A 20,135-nucleotide genomic window follows, 5' to 3' on the forward strand; every position below is an offset into this window, starting at 1 on the left:
TAATATTTTTGTTGTTTGTGGTGTTGGTTGGGAGTTTTTCATGCCTTCCTAGCCTTTTAAAAGCCATTTTAAACATTGATGGAACTCTACTATAATTACTGTTACTTCTCAACTATTGTTTTCTATCTGTAATGGATACAATATACCACAAAATGTACCAGATGCAGTTTTATGACAATTTCTGCTGCAGTAGCAATGCCATTTATACTCCACAGAAGACAGAAATCTGATGTTATTTGTGGGAAATCTTTTATATGGCACAGGCAGGTTTCTCTCTGCCTGAATTGAAACACAGCCTAATGTACTGCATGGCAGTGGTATGTGTCAAAACTGACTTTGGTCTTTAAAGAAAAAATTGCACATTTTTTCACTGAAAACAGTTAAGGGGGTTTCTTTCTAGTGAAGGATAAATTTTCCAGGGAAGGAATAAATGAAAAGTAAACCAGTAAAGTTCATGGTAGTATTATACCCAATATGTAAAGTAATTACTTTAACAAGCTAATTAACTTTAATGGACTGTCCCACTATTCCCTTGTCTCCTTTACTGACTTGCCTATTGAAGCTTTCTGTAAACTTAGTGCTCTGTTTGCATGGCTGCAAATAATTGAAGGCTGCTATTGTTGGTTAATCTAGAATCTGAACCTGCTTTAATTGCTAGGAAATATAATGAAAGGTTCAGGATGGCAGGCAGTAAAGAAGGATACATAACTCATAGATCTTTTTTCAGGCTGTGAAAAAGTAACGCAGTGCGTGAAACTACACTAATGAAAATGAGCTGTTTAGTGAAGAAGAACGGACATTGAGGGGCAATAAAATATCTAGGCTAAAACAACAATGAATAGAGAAACTATGGAAGCAATGTGCACGATAATGTACTTTTGGTACACTGCTGGGACTTGAAAAACAGTCTGTAGATGTTAATCAAAATTTATTGAATTTTCATAGGAGTGAGGAAACTAAGAATTTCTTTGAAAAAAAAATCTTATGCAACATGGTCCAATGCTTTTACAGAGTTAACTTTGAATTGGAATTGAACCAAAATGATGCAAACTTACCATTCATGAGAATGCAGTTGATGCAGCCTGGTTCAGAGTGAAGGATAACTACACAAAAGATACTTCGTATCTTGATTTCTTAAAAATATATCTGAAATCATTTATCTTGATTCAAGAAGTAACAGTCCTATCTGCTTGCAATAAATAAAGAAAAAGCTCTTGCATACATTTTACTAAACACCAGATATATCTGTTTTTAGTAATATATTTATAACTCTTCTACAATCTATAAATATAATTTTAAGAATTCTGTATTTTCTGTTAGAAATAGTTGGGCTTATTTGTGTTAGGAAAGTAAGTTGGCTGAGTGTCTTATGTCCAATGTAGGCAATAAACCTCATAAAGCAGTATGGGGAACTTGAAAATACGTGAAAAATTGATGAAACAGTAAATCACTCATCATGTCAGCAATAAAAAACAGCAGGCTCAAACTCAATGCTAAATTACCACAGACCAAGACTGCTTGACTAAATGAACAGGAATACATATAGTTAAATTGAATATATAAATATTTACTGTGTAAAAAAGAACACAGAAGAAACTTACGTTCTGGTGGAAGTGGTGTTGCTCTATAGTGTTACTGAGACAAGGGTCTAGTTCATGATAGTCACATAGTTTAGCAATAAGGAAATTGAGGATTTTCTGTGCCCAAATTTCAAAATAAATAGACATTCGCATGGTTTCCAGAATATGCATTATTGTGAACAATTATTATGTGGTTTAACTCTCATAGCAATTTAGCAGAGGAAGTTTTATCTCTCTTCGCCCCACTATTCAATATTATATTGGCATTAGCAATAGACCAACTGAAATTAACACTATTTTAAATATGTCTAGAATCTGAGTGGCCATGGCATGTCTTTGGAAATCGTTTCTTCTGATTCTCTCCCACTGAACCTTCACCAATTTCCTTTGCCTTTTCCATTTCTCTGTGGCCAGATTTTTTATTTTTTTGTTTGTTTGTTTGCAAGTACAGCAGACAAAATTTAGAGGGGGCATATCCACAAAACCAGAATGCATCTGTTTCATGATACTCTATGAGGCTATGTACTAACAGTCTATGTACAACTAAGTTTGTTTTGGGGAACTTTTTGGTTTCAGTAGCAATATGTATTATTTGAGTCTATACTTACCCTATTGCTTATTTTGTGGTTTGTGACATTTAGGAGATACTTTTTTCCCACTGACCCAAGAGATACTAGTCTTGCTTAACAAGCTACCAAAAAATAAATCAAGAGGCTGTGCATAACATGCTGCTCCTTTCCTTACATAGTAACAATATTTTAAAGTCAAATCTAGCAGCTTCATAAAATGGAAAGAAAAAGTTTTAAATCAGTGTGGGGAACTTTTATTTTTTATTTCAGTTCTTCATTCTTAGGCTGAAATTTTCTCAAAAGAAGATGCATTCAACATTTTATGTCAAACTGCCACAGATACTCTTTGTCATGTTACACTGCTGACACAGAAATATATGTCCTTATATTATAATTTCAGAGAAAGGAGACAAGTTTTGTGAGGCTGAGATACCTAAATGTCTATTCCTATTAAGTATGGTGGTCACATGGTACTTTTGTTTAAAGTTGTTTCCTGATAAGTATGAAACATAATACTTGGAGAGGGAATACCAAGTTTTTCTGTTTGCTTATAACTGGCATCTTAAATTGCTGTGTACAGACAAACTGTGAAAATAATCCCAAACAGTTAGGAATATATTACTGGAAAATGGTGGTGTTCCACACTACCTTTATTGTTGGGAGAGAATTTTGTGGTTCGGGTAGAAATAAAGTTAATTTTTGCTAATTAAAAATAACCTAAACAAAAAATCAGAGTCTTTTACTTAATGTTTCAATGCTAAATACAAAATAATATGGTCAGTGTAAGTAAAACATGCTAAAAATGTAGATAAATCAACTTGCTTGGCAAGATATACTAAGGATGTAAGCATTTGCCTTAGCTCTATGTCAAGATAAATTTTAGAATTGGCAGGAAACGCAACAAACTTAGAAGTTAATCCAGTATCAACAAAGACCTGCAAGGGTAATTTTACTACTTGAATGTATCAATGAAATGCACACTCTCAGTGAAATAAGTGAATACAGTGTTATTTGTCTAACTGTTCATAACATCCTTATGAAAAAAAAAAGAAAAAAAAGTGGTAGAGCACAAAGCTTCCATCCCAAGAGAAAACCTACTTTTTAGAAATACTAACAATACAGCTGGGATTACTACATGGTGGGTTGGTTTACTTGTTTGATTTTAATTTTGCCACATGAAGATACTGAGACAATTGTTTGCTTATTTTCTTTTTATTATCATTACTTGGCTGAAGTCATGCCAGTGTTTCATCTGAGTAGTATGTTTGCTGATCACACTTGAATTTTCAATTCCTTTACCCAAATTCTGGAACTATGTCCACATGAAGATACCAGATGATATGACCTTCAAAGATGCTAGGTGTCAGCATCTCAGTAGCCACATTGCGTTACACAGTGAACAGGCAGAACATTAAAACATGAAAATCAATCAATCAATCAATCAATTTTCCGTATATTCACTATTCTATATATTCAGATAGAAACATATATAGTCCTTTTCATAAACATGAAAAAACTCCTAATGCCAGATAAAGCTAATGTTGCAAGCTCACTGCATGTGGACTTCTTATAGACTTCATTGGGAATTCAGTGTAGATCATGGATTTTCAAAATTCAATCCTAATTTTGTACTAATCAGTCCATAAACACTCATCTGAAGTTGGTAATCTTTTTAGTCAGATGAAGACTGGGCTGGTTCTTTAAATTCCCGTATTAAAGACAGAAGTGCACCAGGCAATATACTATTATTTGTAGTAGCTCTATCAAGAAAGTCTCAACGGAGATACCATTTCTTGTTGTAATGAAATCTCTTATTTTCCAATATATATAATCATAATGTTCTAATGCTAAAATACTATATCATGGTCTATAAGTAAGTTAATGTTTCTATTAGGAAGAATTTATATATGTGGGTCATTTTTGATACAGAATGTTTTAATACTAATTGTATTCCTTCCGTAGGAAGATAGGTGAAAAAATTATCTTTCACAAAGCAAGTTTCAGAAATAAAAGAGTTAAAATATGAATTACATGATTATGAGATAATGAAGACTTAAAATAGGAAAATATTGAAAAGGTATACCAATTAAACAAGGTTTCAATATATAGTGCTTGGGGTTTTTGTTGTTTTGTGGATTGGTGTGTTTGGGTTTTTTTCTTTCTTTTCAAATAAACAGAAAAGCAAGATTGGAATTTAGATTTCATTAAATGTCAGCTGATAGAAAGTGAAAGAGACAATATTGTATGACATACTCAAAGTTGCTGACTGAAGTCTTGTAAACACATTGGTTCAGAGCAGAGATTTAACTAGCTTGTTTCTTAGAATGGCCACTATCAGATGTTTATGAAATGGATATAAAGAATAGGAAATACACAGAGAAGTTCTTTCTGCCTTTACCCTCACAGTTTTTAACAGGCATCATTGCTGAACTGAATGGTTCATCCAGCTATCACAGTTAAAAACTACTGATGGACTGTTCTTCACTATTTTAAAATAATATTTATGGCTTTTGACTTCTATTGTGTCTTTTAGCAGTGAGTTCCACATGTACTACATGAAGACGCTTTCAGAGATGATATACATAATGATAAAGAAGTGAGGAATCAGAATAAAATACAGCTTGACTGTGGCAATATGAGCTTTCCTTGTACCTACTAGACAAGCTCAGGCTTTCTCATTCTGATAGAGTTTTTCTTCCAACAAAATGAGGACAATCAAAAAATTGGAATTTCTTATATTTAATATAAAAAAATGACAGATGTTATATAATGTTACAGTATGGTTTATAACATGTTTTATTCATGTCAGTGAAAACTGGGGATCTGAATATTAATTTCACTCAAAATTTTTCTTTTTTTTAAGTAATGCTAAAACCCTCAATTGCTTCTGTGTTGGTTGTTAGTTGCAGTACCTTTTCTTGTAAAGTTTTTGTCTCAGTCCTATGATAAGAGGTCTTCTGGATAGTCCTGACCCATCTTGACATGAAGGTTGGCTTGTCTTCAAGGCCTTGCTCAATCCAGGAGAGGTAGTAATATGATTATATTTGGTAACATCGGGTAATATGAATGATCTCCTTTTAATGCTGCTATAAACAGTGATACTATTTTGTTAAGAATTTGATTCATTGTATGGGATGTATGTATCAACATACATACATATAGATTCAAAGCAAGACACTGTTTACTGAAAAAAGTGAACTGCATTGGTTATGATATGGGCTGCTGAATGCAAATGGGAGTGGGATAAGAATATGCACATATGCAGAAACACAGAGATAAAAAAATCATATGTGGAGTATACAGATAGTCCCCATACTTGGTAGGCCTTGGCAGCATGGCAGCATGGCAGCATGTAATAGAACAATAAGGATAATGTAATTTAAAGAGATTGTTTCATACATTGTTGAGTCCTGTGATGACTGAATCTAGTGCTGTCCTGTGCTGTAGACTGATCCTGTGGAGCATGGTGCTTGTTCACAGCAGTTGGTCAGGCTCTTATGATATAGTTATGATTGGTTAGTCATGGGATTGTTTTACTTCTGTAGAAGAGGCATAAGGCTGGTTTTATATGTAATACATCTATTTTTAATGTAGAAAGGTGGATATGCGTGTACGTATCTCTAGCACAAAACTGACCCATCTGATTCAGGCTAGAGGTGTTAGAGGATCATGGGGGTTTATGGCTTTATAATTTTTGTGAGCACTAGGCAAGCAGCTGCCTACTTTTAGACTGGAAATATTTCTTCCTGTGCTGTCAAAATGAGTCAGGATGACAGAATTTTATAAGTACATACACGTGTGCATACAAGGACTAGGTTATTCAGGAAATTATTCTAGAGTGAAGTTCCTATGATGCAGTAGATGACAGATATCTAGTATCAACACATGCTTTATAGGAAATTCATCTACTTTACAGTGAATACATCCAAAAGGATAACAGGATTTAAACTCCTTGAGACATCTTCCTTGCTATAATGAAGAGATTCTTATTAGTATTTCCTTAGAAAATTACGACAGTATAATTCTGTGTGAAAACATGCTGCCTAAGAAGTTTGCATAAAATGGTGTGGAAAAGGATATGTGATAGCAGCCCTCACAAAAAGTTACTGCAGGTATCGGGGTTAGTAAGTAATAGAAAGATCTCTGCTTCCTATTTGCCAGTATATTTGTATCTACTTTTTATCTAATATTATAGAATAGATATATAAGCAACACAGGAAAGTGAAATCCTTCTGATCTTTCTACATTACTGACTTAATATGTTTTGTATACAGATCAATGATCTCTCTTTTCTGCTCTCTGTATGGGCTGTGATTCTTGCATTTTGGTTTTATAGTAGTCCATTTTTCTGTTCACTCCCATGGCACCTACACCTTGGTGAGCAAGATACCCTGTAGCCTTTGGAAACTGTTCAAGAACTGTAGGTTGAGGAGAATTCTAGGTGTCTGTTTTATAAGCTGTAGGTGGTTATGCATAAAGTTAGTTGTTAACTGCTTACTCTGTTGCCTTTTATATACCAATTCTCAGTGAAGTACACTGGATTTCGAGAGGAAAAAGGCACCTAAAGTTTTTTCTACTGTCAGCTGTAGGTAAGACCTTAGAGCTCGATTCAGATTACTTTATCCAGATTTATAATTAGGCACATGATACGAAATGCAAAAACCTAGCATATGTCTAATTTCCAGGTGAAATCTCTGAGCCAGGCTCTTCGGATCAGAGGAGGTACAAAGTCAGGTAGACTCCCATGCCTTGGGCTATCTGTGACTGTTGAATGTAGGGTTTTATTAATAACAAACTCTTTTCGTACTCTGCCATATAGGTATTTAATTGCTAGATCTGTCACTTACTGTTTGTAAGCTCTAGGAAATGTAAACAAATATATGGGAAAATTAAAGTGCATGATACATAAGCAAAACATAATACTTCACTGATGGACAAAACCATGTTAGATGTATTACATTAGAGTATTATAAAATGTCACTGCACAGTTCAGTTTATCTATCTTATTATATACATAGAGACTGAATAATATTTATGAAATGTCCTTATCCTGGTAATTTCAACCTCTGTTTTGATTAGAAGAGTATTGGAGTTTTACCGTAGAAACTTAGTAAACTCCATAAATCCAAGACAGATATTTAAAAGAAATACATGTTTTGTGAGATGCTATTACAAAACAGAAATGTATTTTGATAACTTTTTTAAGAGGAAATGTACATACTATTTTTTTTCCAGAAAAGAAAATAAACTGTGTACAGTCATATCCTTGTAAGACTTGAAATGCTGTCTATTAGCATCTCTTGCCCCAGCACTCTGTAACTGGGAACAAATGAGTTGTGTTCTTTTACCAGATATTGTTTGACTCTATTGTAGGTTAACAGGTTTTAATTGATTTATGGTCTGAGAGATTCATAACAGAAGATCATAAAAGAAGACAGAGAAACAATCATGAAATCTTTCTTATTTTTTATTGAACCTGTCAGATAGATTGATCATAAACTCATCTCCTGTAGTCACTGGAGAAAGTCACAGTCTGGAAGGGCTCTTAAAAATTTTCTTACATTTATCTTTTAAGGACTGTTACTAAACATCCCCGTAGTAGGATGGAGCTTTTTAAATACAGAAAACTGTGGGGTTTTTATCTAAGTTAGAACAATGTGACTTTGGCAAAAGAAAATATAAGAAAAAAATAAATTATGAAGTATTACTTCCAGTGACTTTTTTTTAATTAGTTTTTTCCCCTCGATACCTGTTTTCCAGTAGTTATTTTATAACAAAGCCAAATGGGACACCTGAAATCTTTCATTTGAGAAAAAGGAACGACTCATCCAATATGAAATACATAGTGGAGAACAGTTACTGAAGTAATGAAATCAAATTAGTTACACTGAATGGAAAAACATTTTTCAATTCATTATATTTGTATATTCATTTTAGCTTATTGTGAAAATCTTACAGTAGCAGCTACAAATCAAAAGACATTATAGAGTATTACAGAATAGTCTTTTTCAGCACAGAAGTATAGCATCTGATGTACTACAAAATTCCCATTCTACCTGTAATAGATTTTTTTTTATATAATTTAAATGAGTTTTTAAGAATATTTATGTCTGAAAATACAAAATAGTGTGTCTGCATGTTTCTGTTTACCATAGGTGTTGTGACTAAAAATAAACAACTCTGGGAGATTATCCTGTGCATGAAAAATGACCATTGTGCTGGCAAATAATAAATATTTCATAATAACATTGATGTTTACTGAACATTGATCTATACATCTGCTTTTTTGAAAGTATATTGCTAGATCTTAATCCTATATGAAGAATTCATAATAACTGAAAGTTAAAGAAAAAATAAAATTGGCAACTAATTTTTAGATGAGCAATTTCTAAATTTTATTGAAGAAATTAAAATTTCCCCTATATGGGACACTGGGCAATTTGTTAAAGGATTAATAGGAACACAGTAAAAAATCCAAAGTTTTCAGAATGTTAACAAAAATGGCCATCTGTATTACGGCAGTAAAAACACTACAGCTGCAGTGCTCCTAAACAGAATACTGTGTGCTGTAAGATCTATATTTTATCCTTACAGCTATTAATAATTACACTCAACTGGGGAAGAATTTTTAAAGCAGAATTTTATCTTTGAAGTGCTCAACTACCATATACTGGTAGCAATAAAGAAGCCCACAATTTAGTTTCATATTTATACAATTGTGAGATTTATAAATTTTTTTATTTCCTTTCAGGACAGCTGCCATATTAACCTTAGGACCCTGCACTTATCTTTCCTAGCTCTGGACGGAAGAGCTCCTTGAAAGCTATGGAAGAGTGGCTTGTAGGGCTCAGGGCCTGGGCTGAATATCACTGTATTGAACATTAAAATCTAACTGATTGCTGTGTCCTAGAACTTAATGTTCCGCTTTTGATGGACAATGAAAGCCATATATCAGAAAAAACCTAGATGTATAAGGAATTATTATTCTTTTATTCATCAGCTTGAGGGCAGTAACAGTCCTCCAGAGGAAATATATTCTGGCCAGAGTGCCGTGGAATGTTGTCCCTCTGATGTTTGTCAAATGTGAGAGCAATAATCAACAAAAATATTTGCTAATGCTCTTGAATCAATAAACAGAGATGTTCTTAATAAAGCTCTTTTTCCAACACCATTCAAAAATAAATAAATAAAAAAAAAAGTCTTGCTTTTGGCTTTAACCTCCAGACAAACACAAAGAATGTGCAAGTATAAAATCCTGCTTGAAGTACAACCAAATCTGAAAAAGGGGCTGGAGACTTTTGTGCACAAAATTAGAATAATTACAGAGAAAGTGCAAAGAGGGTTATCCTCAGAGAATAAAGTTCTAAATTATGTCATGTCCCATGAATTGAACTATAATAGCATTTGTATGCCTTGGATGATATTCAGGTGTTGATATTTACTGATCTGGTCAGCCTAGCTCTCACATTTTTAAGGTGAGATTCATCTCAAACTACTGTGGAAGTCTAAATACCTCAGATAATATGCACTCCCAAAGTACTTACTCCTCTTCATTGACAATACAGGGAGCTTAGCTCAGATGGAGACCACTGCATACCAACAGCAGGAATTAAGTAAGATGAAGCCCATCTTTTTCTCCTCATTTCACCAGACCAAATTGTGTCTGAACTTGCATGTAAACTTCTGTCAGACAAATAAGAAACTTAACCTATGTCTTGTCAGGGTATAATTTGAATAATTTCTGAGAAAGTATATAAAATTTCTGCTAAAATTTCCATTTTAAGCTATCTGACTATGGCCTTATCATTTAAAACTTTAATGTAAAAAATATAAAATGAAATAATTTTATATTAAGTGATAATATTTTAGGTTTAAATAGATCAGTCATCAGCATGTTTCAATGTAACAGTTAATAAGTGCCATGGGAAGAAAATAAAAGGAGTGAGTAGCATTTTACCAGACTTTGAAAATGTTCATCTTCATAACTTCATCATATTTTCAAAGTTCCATATCACTGGCAAAGTAGTCTTACTTCTCTCTTTTTAATCATTCCATATGAAACATATATCCAAAATATTTACTAGTCAATGTTTGTTTATAGTACAATAAAGTTAGTAACGAGCTTAATGAATGTAGTAACTTCACAGTGGCTGCATATAACATGATTATGGAACATAGTCTTTTATTTAATGTTTGGTTATTTCATTTTGAAGAGGAACTTTCACAGCATGCTCTCATCTATTAATGTTTAAACCTTCTAGTTACAACAAGTATGAAAACTGTGCAAATAGAAATGTAGCATTCTTAGACTACTCAATTAAAAGGATCTGAATCATTGAAGTTGACAGTCTCTTTTTAAGACTTTATTCTTCGGCTTGTTCTTTTACTCATCTATATTGTTTTCCATTCTTCCATCCTTCCATTAAATTTGTGTTTTCATTACAGCTGTTTTCTTAGACCTAGACTGACAAAAATTGTCTGATATAAAATTTTGTGGCAAACTCATTGTGGTCCATCAGGCCTGAAGGTATTTGTCATTTTTTTCCAGTACAGCAAGATCCTTCTGGAACGCTCTTAGTCATCAGTTTTCCTGACTCAACTGAAAGCAGCTCTATCAGTCTCATTCAACTTCCTAGGGACATACCGTTATCCTGAACAATTCTCAGGAGACTGTGTAGTGGTGCTTAGCAAGCTAAGACTTTCTAATGTGCTCATAGGATGTCTTTATACCGTTAGGGTGAAAAGGAGATCACCCCAAACTTATGTACTTGTTTGAATTCTTTCTTATCCCAAGTAATCTTAAGGTAAAATGCAAATGGAAGTATTTATTCACAATATTGAGAACAACCATTTACACATGGTTGTGGAAACAGGCAAGGAAGGGAGAGAAAAATCATGCTTGATCTAATTACATTAAAAGTGAAAATTAGAAACATCTTACCCTCCCCCTCTCTTTGCCTCTCCCTGGCCCTGCTACTGAACCTTTTCCATTCCATGGAAAATTCAATTTTCTTCTTCAATTCCACATGAAGAAGAGAAAATTTAAACCTTTACTGCGAAACTTACGTTTAGTTCTTATCTAGGAGATGATATGGCCTCTCTTATTGAGCATAATAAGCATTGCTTCATCTCACTGGTAATGCACATAGCCTTGTTGTTAGACCAGCTGTCCCCTCTTATATTTTGTTGAGTTGTCCCTTAACTTATATTTTAAATTCTTCCTTACAAGAGTGGTGACGTGCAGCTCCAGCACTACGATACTCAGTGGGTCACCATTTGACTTTACTTTCCTGTGCTCCTGACACTAAATTAGTGCCAGCACTGACTCTTTCTCTTTTCCATGAACAGATTAATTCACTAAAATGTCACATGGATGTCCCAACTGCAGTGGAAGAAAAAAAACCAAAAAACAAACAAACAAACAAAAAAGATAATTTTCTGCCATTTTAATTAATTAAATCAGATCAAAGAAATTCCAGCAAGATTCAAAGTTAATACACGTAGAGGAGCAATACAGAAGAAAAGGATTGACAAAATAGTAAATGCATGAAGGGGAAGAGCAGAAAAAAACGTCACACTTCTTTCAGGCAGCAGCCACTTGTTAGAGCATCTTGTTTCTGTGTGAAACTGCAGCCACAGTATGCATGTTTCAATGTCACCTGCTTTCTAATGCAGCTTATAAAACTATACATTTACAAACATGGGAAAATACAGGTCATTACTTGCTCTTGGTGGCTGCCAGATATAGTTACAATGTTTTTGGTCTGACAGTGAGTTTGAGGTAATAGACTTCTAACATCCTTTTGAAATATGTCTCTATATATAATATATATAATACAGAAAAAGAGGATATATGTATACACACACAAATTGTCTTCATATATTTGGTGCAACCATAATACTTCACCACTTTGTACACTACTTCCTGTTATTTGTCAGGTAGCAAGTGGCGATCTTTGAAGTTCTTGTTTTGGTATGTATCTGCATGGTTGCTCATATAGATATTTTAGCTGAGAGGACTTCAGAATGGAAGTTAGTTCTAAATTTAAAATTAGGGTACAATTTTATCTCTTCGGCTCCTAACTCAGAGACCTGTTATGGAAACTCAGTACATGTTTTATATTATTTCAAAAATAAATTTAAAAAATCATTAAAAAGGGAAATACCTCTGTGCTTAGGTGAATATAGAAATAGCAGAATTGATAAAAAAATAATAATAGGTTTTGTTGGAAGCCTTCTGTGTATTTTTAAAATCTGAATTAGTCCTTATAGAGCTTGTATTTTCAAATCTCATTACATTTTGTTTAGACTTGATTAACTTTTTTTCCAATAAAAATATTTATAAATATTAAAAATATAAAAATAATATTATACTGTATTTTGGATCTAATAATGTTAATTCATCCGATAAGCAAATATAAAATTTTGGCTGAACAGAAAATGGGGAAAACAGATAAATTAGAAAGACAAGTGTAAATGAACAGACATAACCCCCTCCAATTCTTCCCTGCATTTTCAATTTCATGAAAGTTAAGTATCAATAGTTCCCTATTGCAAGAATAGGTTATCTCTTGGTTATACTCAAAACAATGTCAAGAACCCTATAAAAAAAACAAAAATTGGTTTATTTGTTCTGACAAAAACAATTATCTTCTTTTCTTAGCAAATCCACAATCAAAACAAAAATTGTTCTTCCTCTCTAGATAGTTTTCTTAATTTAATGTAAAATAGTTTGCTATACCTGAATTTGACTCAAACCATAACTATTGGAAAATTTTATCTAAAGAAAAAATCTTTTAGTAACAAACTGTTAGTAATATTTTCAATGAAATCTGTTACAATCTGTTGATAATGCTGCAGACACGTCATAGATGTTCTTTTTCTGTATCTGACATACTATACATAATGAAAATATTACTCCTTCAAGACTGAATTAAACCAGAATCACTTATGTCTTGTATAAACAGTAAGTTATTGTCTGTGTGAGGAAATAATGAAATAAAAATAAAAAATAAAATATCAGTTAAAAAAAAGTTTATCTACTTCTCACAGTAATTAACAGAAAGAGAGCTTTCTCTGCTGTCTCTAATCCTGCTGGAGCCAGACTGCCTTCAGACCTAGAATGAGAATAGCTGAGGTGATTTAATTGTTTGTCATAATTTCTTGTGAGAAACAGTGTTTATAAGCAGAGGTGTAGTATGATATTAATATAACTATAAAGCTCTCAAAACCATGCCCTTTAGTTCTTCATGATGCGGTAGCAGGCAGCATGCACAGGAATTTATTGGAAGTCTGCTTTGTTCCATAGAGTACAGATCAACATATAGTATGTAGAAATGAGAGAATTTAGCTTTCCTGTGCAATCTTCATCCTGAGCCCTCAGGTAAATCCATCTTTATACAATGTTATCTGAAAAATTATGTTCTGTTTAGTTTTTGGTTTTGTTTTTTCTCATGGGATTGCACTTCATCAGGTCACTGAATGATTGACACAGTGGATGAACAGCTATTTTACCTTTCTTGTAACCCTGGTTCAGTGCATGGCCTCAAATAGTATTTAGCACAGAGTATTCAAACCTGTTACTTCTCCAAGTGATAACCAATTTTACCTCTCTGATGGCAGAAGCTAAGAGACCAGCTGACAGCAGTAGTGGAGATGAAAATTGAACACTTCTGCAAACAAGACCAAGTATTTCCAGAGAATGCCCAAATAACATTATATATACATGTGTATGTGTGTGTCTATGAAAACTCTATTAACGTAATTTAGATTAGATATCACTTCTCCTAGACAAGTCAGCTATCATATGCTGGGCCTTAAAATCAGTTTCTGAAAAGCATTACCCTTTTCAGAACAGAGGCCGAACTAGAACAAAACTGTACTTTGATGTCATTTGTATTACTCTGCAAACAATACATGTCTTCAGTTAAAAAAGAAGCAAGAATTAATATTCATTTTAGACAGCATTGGAGAAATAATAAGGATTAAAGCATGAAAGCTACAAAGGAGAACTTTGATATTAAGAAAATTGGTTGTTTATCTAATCTCAATAATTTCTTCCTGATACAAAGTTCCAAGTCTACATCTGATTTTAGAGTTAATCTGTGCTAAACATATTCTGTTTCTATTCATGTACAATAGGAATTAATACTGTGGGTGCCCACTTGAAGCAGGGACAACTTTGCTTTAGTTACACCTAACAGAATGATTGAGTCCTACATGTTAGTGTTAGAAGAGGTGGTCACATTCACAATGCTTATTTCGACTCTGTAGTTTAGACTAATGCCTACAGTGTGCCCAGGATAGATCAGGAGACGCTAATCAGTCATGGGCAGAAGAGTGTCATGATGACGAGAGTGTTTTGACACTGGAACAAGTTACCCACAGAAGCTGTGGATGACCCATCATTGGAAGTGTTCAAGGCCAGGTTGGGTGGGGCTTTGAGCAACCTGATCTAGCTGAAGATGTCCCTGCCCATGGCAGGGGGGTTGAGCTAGATGATCTTTAAAGGTTCCTTCCAACCCAAACTATTCTGTGATTCTAAGATTCTATTATTTGTTGTTGCTGCTATAACCTTTAATAGTGTAGAATCTCCAGCAGGTATAGATGTGAAATGCCACTGTTCAATTAACTATTACAGACGTGACCAAAATGCTTGCTTTCCATGAATGCTCAATATCAAAAGTTAGCTCATAACAGTAAAGGCTACACTGAATCAGAGGACACAGACTGCATTAACACCAGCACACTGAGAGCATATGGGCACTCTAGTCAGAAATTGTGGTACATGATACACCTTTCAATTGGTAAAGCTCAAAGGAATATTCCTTCTTGTTCTGCGCCTCAGAAGCAGCACTGTGGTGTTCTTTATGGGACTGGCAGAGATCATTGTTTTTTATTAGTTGAGCAGTAGTGTCCAGCCTCTCTACTGGCGACCTCAAATAGATGACAAGCCCTTCCCCATGACATGGAGCTGCATTTTGTATACCAGAAAAATGAATGACCATGTGTTTTAGGACATCTCCCCCACATTCTGCAACTTTTGCTGCAGATATAATATTCCACTTTGTGGGGCTGGAAACAAGCTGTCCTTGATAGTACTGATTCTTACTTTTCTCTGAGGAGCACACCTGTAATGTTATTAAATCTTTTGCTGTGTTTTGACATTTGCTGTGTGATGGACATATTTTATTTGACTCCTGTTCTCTGATAAAAAAGGCCTAGAAATAAGTAAGAAAGAAATAAATCAGTTTTTCATGCTACCTTCAACTTTTGTGTGAGTTAACAGATCTTCCTGCTGTAGCAGTTCAGGTGGCAATCTGACACTTTCAGCAGTAATCATGTCCACCTTTCTCTTTCACACACAGTTAGGGTTACCTGCCTTCCAGAAATTCCAGGTAAATGGTCAATTAACATGTACAGAGCAATTTTACATGAACTTTTAGATCTGCCATTAATGGAAACTCTGACATTGTCCATGGGAAGTCCCACCTGCACATGGTGAATGCCATAGAATGAAGTATTTTGTGTTGGGGCACCACCTTTGATGGACACATGGGCCACAGAATTCCAGTCTAATGTCTCATTTGGAATTTGTTGTCATTTCTGAATTTGGGTACTATAGTGAAGAGGTTTTGAAATTTTAACAGAAAAAAACGTGTGTGGTACATTGGTTATAAGCTTGCTTCCTAAACCAGCCTTACAACTAAATTAGCCACTAAGTTATATTTAACTTTTTCACCCTTTTCAATTAAAACACAAACAGCATTGCTGATAAAGAACACATTCCTCTCCAGTACTCAGTAGCATAGGAATCACACAGCTAAATTAGAACTCTGTTAAAATAACTTGCTTAAAGTACTCTCTCTCTCAGTGTCCTGCTTGTTAACATTATCTTTCATAGTATAATGGGAAGATTTGAGAGTGTTTAGCTGTACCTTGTAGAGTTCGCAGAGATCTGAAAATATTTGTGTGTATTTGGTCCTGGGAAATATCTGTTTAGTAGAAATTTAACTAATGAAAGACCTGCCTTGAATGTGCTTTTCTAGTTATTTTAATTTACTCTTTTATTAATGTACAATTTAGTTCATATAACAATTTAATATTGCAACCAGTTTTGCAGAGTTAGAAATCTGGAGTTCTGGATATGACAAATAGAATATTACTACATGTATATTTCATTTAAAAAAGAAAACCAACCCCCAAATCAGTATTTCTAGGAGATAACTTTGCGTACTTGAACAAATGAGTTATCAGTTCAGTGATAAGAACTGCAGCCTATATATAGTAAAAAACTTTGCATTTAGCATGTATTGTGTCAATAGCTAATAGCTAATAGAAAATCAAGTTTTTTTGGTATTCCACATGTGGTTTTATTTTTCCTTTTCCTTTTAATTATATCACAGAAGTTTCCACAGGTACATCCAAATTCTATGTAGCTCAGAATTAGCAAATGCCAGCCTTTAGTGAAGAGATATTGAGAATGCCTGATCTAAGTAATTTCTAAAATAAATTATGCTCTAAAATGGCCTAAAGACTGTATGAAAGTGTATATATAGTATAAAAGTCCATTAGAGTGAGATGTCGAAACACATGTAGGGCTGAATATTTTGACCAACACCTGTAAGAACTATTGAAAGCCAGCTGGAACATTTTGAAATGCATAAATCCTCCTTTAAATGATCTATTCTTTCTTTCCATCAAAGCTGTTAAAATAATTTTAAATAGTTTATTTTTTTTTGTTCATTATTTTGTTAACAGCCAGATGAAGAAAATGAGATTATTAATGAGAATGAAATGTCTCTGATGCAGTTTGTATGTCCTAATGAAAAAAAAAATCTATTAAGAATTTTTGTATTTAAGTATGTCAATCTTATTCCATTACAGAAAGGGCAATCAGCCATGTCTCTAAAGAGACTCTCCAGCATCAGTATTTCCTAACATGATGGGTTTCCTAGTAATCTAGGATATTTGATGAAACTCTGCAATGTAGCATTGCAATAGTGCAATGAAAAACGCATCTATGTCACTACATGGTTTAATTTCAGAGAGACAAAATCTGATTTCAGTTTTGGGGATTTTTTTAACTCTTGATCATATGTGCTATGTCTACTCTAGTATTGGCAAACCTAACCTCACACAACTTATATCTTAGCTGAAAATTTTTGATACAGATCATTTTGGGTTTTGTTTCAAATAAAATTTTCGAAAAAGGGAAACATAATTTCTTGTAGCTCTTCAGAGTTATTCAGAAAGAAGGAAAAAAGACCCCACCTATATCTGAAACTTTGATTATGGTCATACACAAAAAAGCCATCTAGTAAACTAAGACATGAATTTAGACCATATCAGGTACTTTGTGGCAACTACTTGAGCATGTTCATATTAACAAATATGGTGCAATGACAGACTATGCTATGACCCAATTTGGTCCAAGATATTAGGAAAGTTTTTGTATGCACACTTTCTCCACAATATGCATAGTTAATGCAAGTTGGTTAACTTGCATTCAGTTGTGCTTAAAATTCTCCTTTTTATTAAATATGGGTAGAAGTTAATATACACAATCACAGTATTAGTAGGATAGTTATGTACCAGTAATTTACCAACCAAGGCTAACATTAATTAGTGCCCATAACACTTATTTATCCTTTCTTAATACCTGAGATTTGGTTTCTGTGAGGTAACTGACACAGCAGGGAGTCAGGTGATGAAGGTTTGTCATAATTAAATATGCTTGTGTTTTGCTGAATGATTTTACACATGCATACATACAAAACCACATGCACACACACATGCATTCACAGAAGTAGTTTAAAGATACAAATTTTGAACATAAAATGGATAGCTGTAATGGGAAACAACCCAAATTTCTCCATAATAGTTACTTAACTAGTAATAAATAAATTCAGATTAGATTACAGTGAATCACTGTTGCCAAATACATTTTAAACAGTACAACAATATTTTTTTTTCTTTAAGAAGTATACACTTGAATTTTTCCACCATTTATATAAGATTTTTTTTTTTTTCATTTTCCAGGTTGACTGGTATGAATCTACCTTCTCCTGTTATCAGCAGTAAGAACTGGTTACGACTCCATTTTACGTCTGACAGCAACCACCGACGAAAGGGATTTAATGCTCAGTTCCAAGGTAGGAAACCTAGAAAAGTGCATCAAAAAAGACCTTTGCCTTTAAGCATTGCTAAAGTGGTGGTGAAATTTGAAATTTATGTTTAAAAATCAAGAATGCAGTAAAAAGCTGACACACTACTAGTGCTTCTACACTAAGTAGCTGTTATCCTTGTGGGATCAGGTATCTCTAAGGATTTACTTTTGAAAAAAGTATCTGTGCTTCACATTGTAGTTTGCTCTAAGTATGTATTTGCTTGCTTACTTTTTCTATAAGCAATTTTTTTACATTCAGTCTGATCTTTGTTTTAAAACCATGCTTGGAATGCAACTTGCAGAAAGTCAATTCCACACAAAGGCATACCCCTATCTAAACATTGTCATCCTTCATTACTCAAAATCTAACTCGTATCCCAAAGCTGCATTCATCATCTGGAAATTTAACTCATCCTTAGCGTAGCTAAGCCTGTATTTCAGGCTCCTACATAGATTTGCATATACAAATTTAAAAGAAGACAAGAGGATGTCAGTGATGCTGTCAGTTGTTGCGTATGTTCAACCTAGATTCTCGTTAACATGCAGATTTTTTAGAATGGAACCTTTATTGATTATTGTACTTCATAAATCATTTTCCAAGATCAAAGACACTTTTTATATAGAAGTTATATAGAAAATAGAAGAGCTTTTTAATTTATCTGTGCTTTTGAATTCTGTGTTTACATAGGTATTTTAAATCATTTCACTCCACACACCATCACATTATTTATGAGTTTAGACCACCCTTTTTTCCTGAAACTATAATGCCTGTATGATGTTAGAAATTACAAATAAACTGCAATATTTATATATTTCTGGTGACTATGACATGAATGTGTAATGGGTGTAAAACAATTTAACATACATAATTCTTTTCTTTAAAAAAAACCACCTGTCAATTTTTGTAAAGAAAGAAATCTGTGAAATTCCATTTTATTTTGGCAACTCAACAGTAATATGCATTCTGTAACCCTTGGCACTTAGAACATATTTTTACAAGGTTTACTGAAGATGCATATATAATACCACTGCTGATGACTATGAATTTAAATGTACTGTTTATGTTAACTCTGTGTCTTAAGCCTATTAACCAGAGATCACAAAAATAATATGGCTTCTCTTGCTGTTGCACCAGTAAACTAAGAATCAACAGAATAACAAAGGAAGTTTGGGATAGAGTAACCAACACTGGAAAATTTTGTTCTTTTTCAATATAACTTATCTCTAGCTGAATACTCACCATGGAATTAGACCTTTAGGGAAATATCTGGGGAGATATTATTTCAGAAGTATATCTGTTGCTCTGCATAATACATCGTATATTGGGTGTAAGGGTAAACCTGACATCTATAATACAGCTCGTGAATGAAAAGTGGAAGTATCTTATCACAATTCAGATTCTTACAATTATGGAAATTTCTTAATTTAAATCATCATTTTAAAATACAGGTGTATACAATTTACTGTATTAAATACAAGGTTATCTGAATTATATCAGTCACAGCTATCTATCTTATCAGGGTCAATAGCAGTGTAATAGATTCCTATGTTAGTGATATAAACATCGTGAACTGTGTTAAAGCCTAGGAGACAGACTTTCAACACACATAAGATGAAAATCCAGAGTGATATCAAAATATGCTTAATCTAACAGCTTCAGTAATTGCTTTTTATTACACAGCATTAATAATTCTATTATATGTGTATTTGAGAACTAAGCAATAATTTGGGATTTTATTGTAAACAGAAGTAACCATGATATTTACAGCTAGAGAAGCCTACTAGTACCACAAATCACAGAATAGCAGAGGTTGGAAG

General features: G+C 33.5%; 1 protein-coding gene across 1 annotated transcript in view; it reads left to right on the plus strand.

The window, feature by feature from the left end:
- The window catches only part of CSMD1 (CUB and Sushi multiple domains 1), a 1,210,443-nt gene that overhangs the window by 708,473 nt on the left and 481,835 nt on the right, over positions 1–20,135 (plus strand). Inside the window, exon 6 of the mRNA XM_055714855.1 lies at positions 18,191–18,303. Coding sequence (XP_055570830.1) covers positions 18,191–18,303 — 113 coding nt within the window. The remainder of the gene's footprint in view (positions 1–18,190; positions 18,304–20,135) is intronic.

Source organism: Falco cherrug, chromosome 6 (assembly GCF_023634085.1).
Source record: "Falco cherrug isolate bFalChe1 chromosome 6, bFalChe1.pri, whole genome shotgun sequence".
Taxonomy (NCBI): domain Eukaryota; kingdom Metazoa; phylum Chordata; class Aves; order Falconiformes; family Falconidae; genus Falco; species Falco cherrug.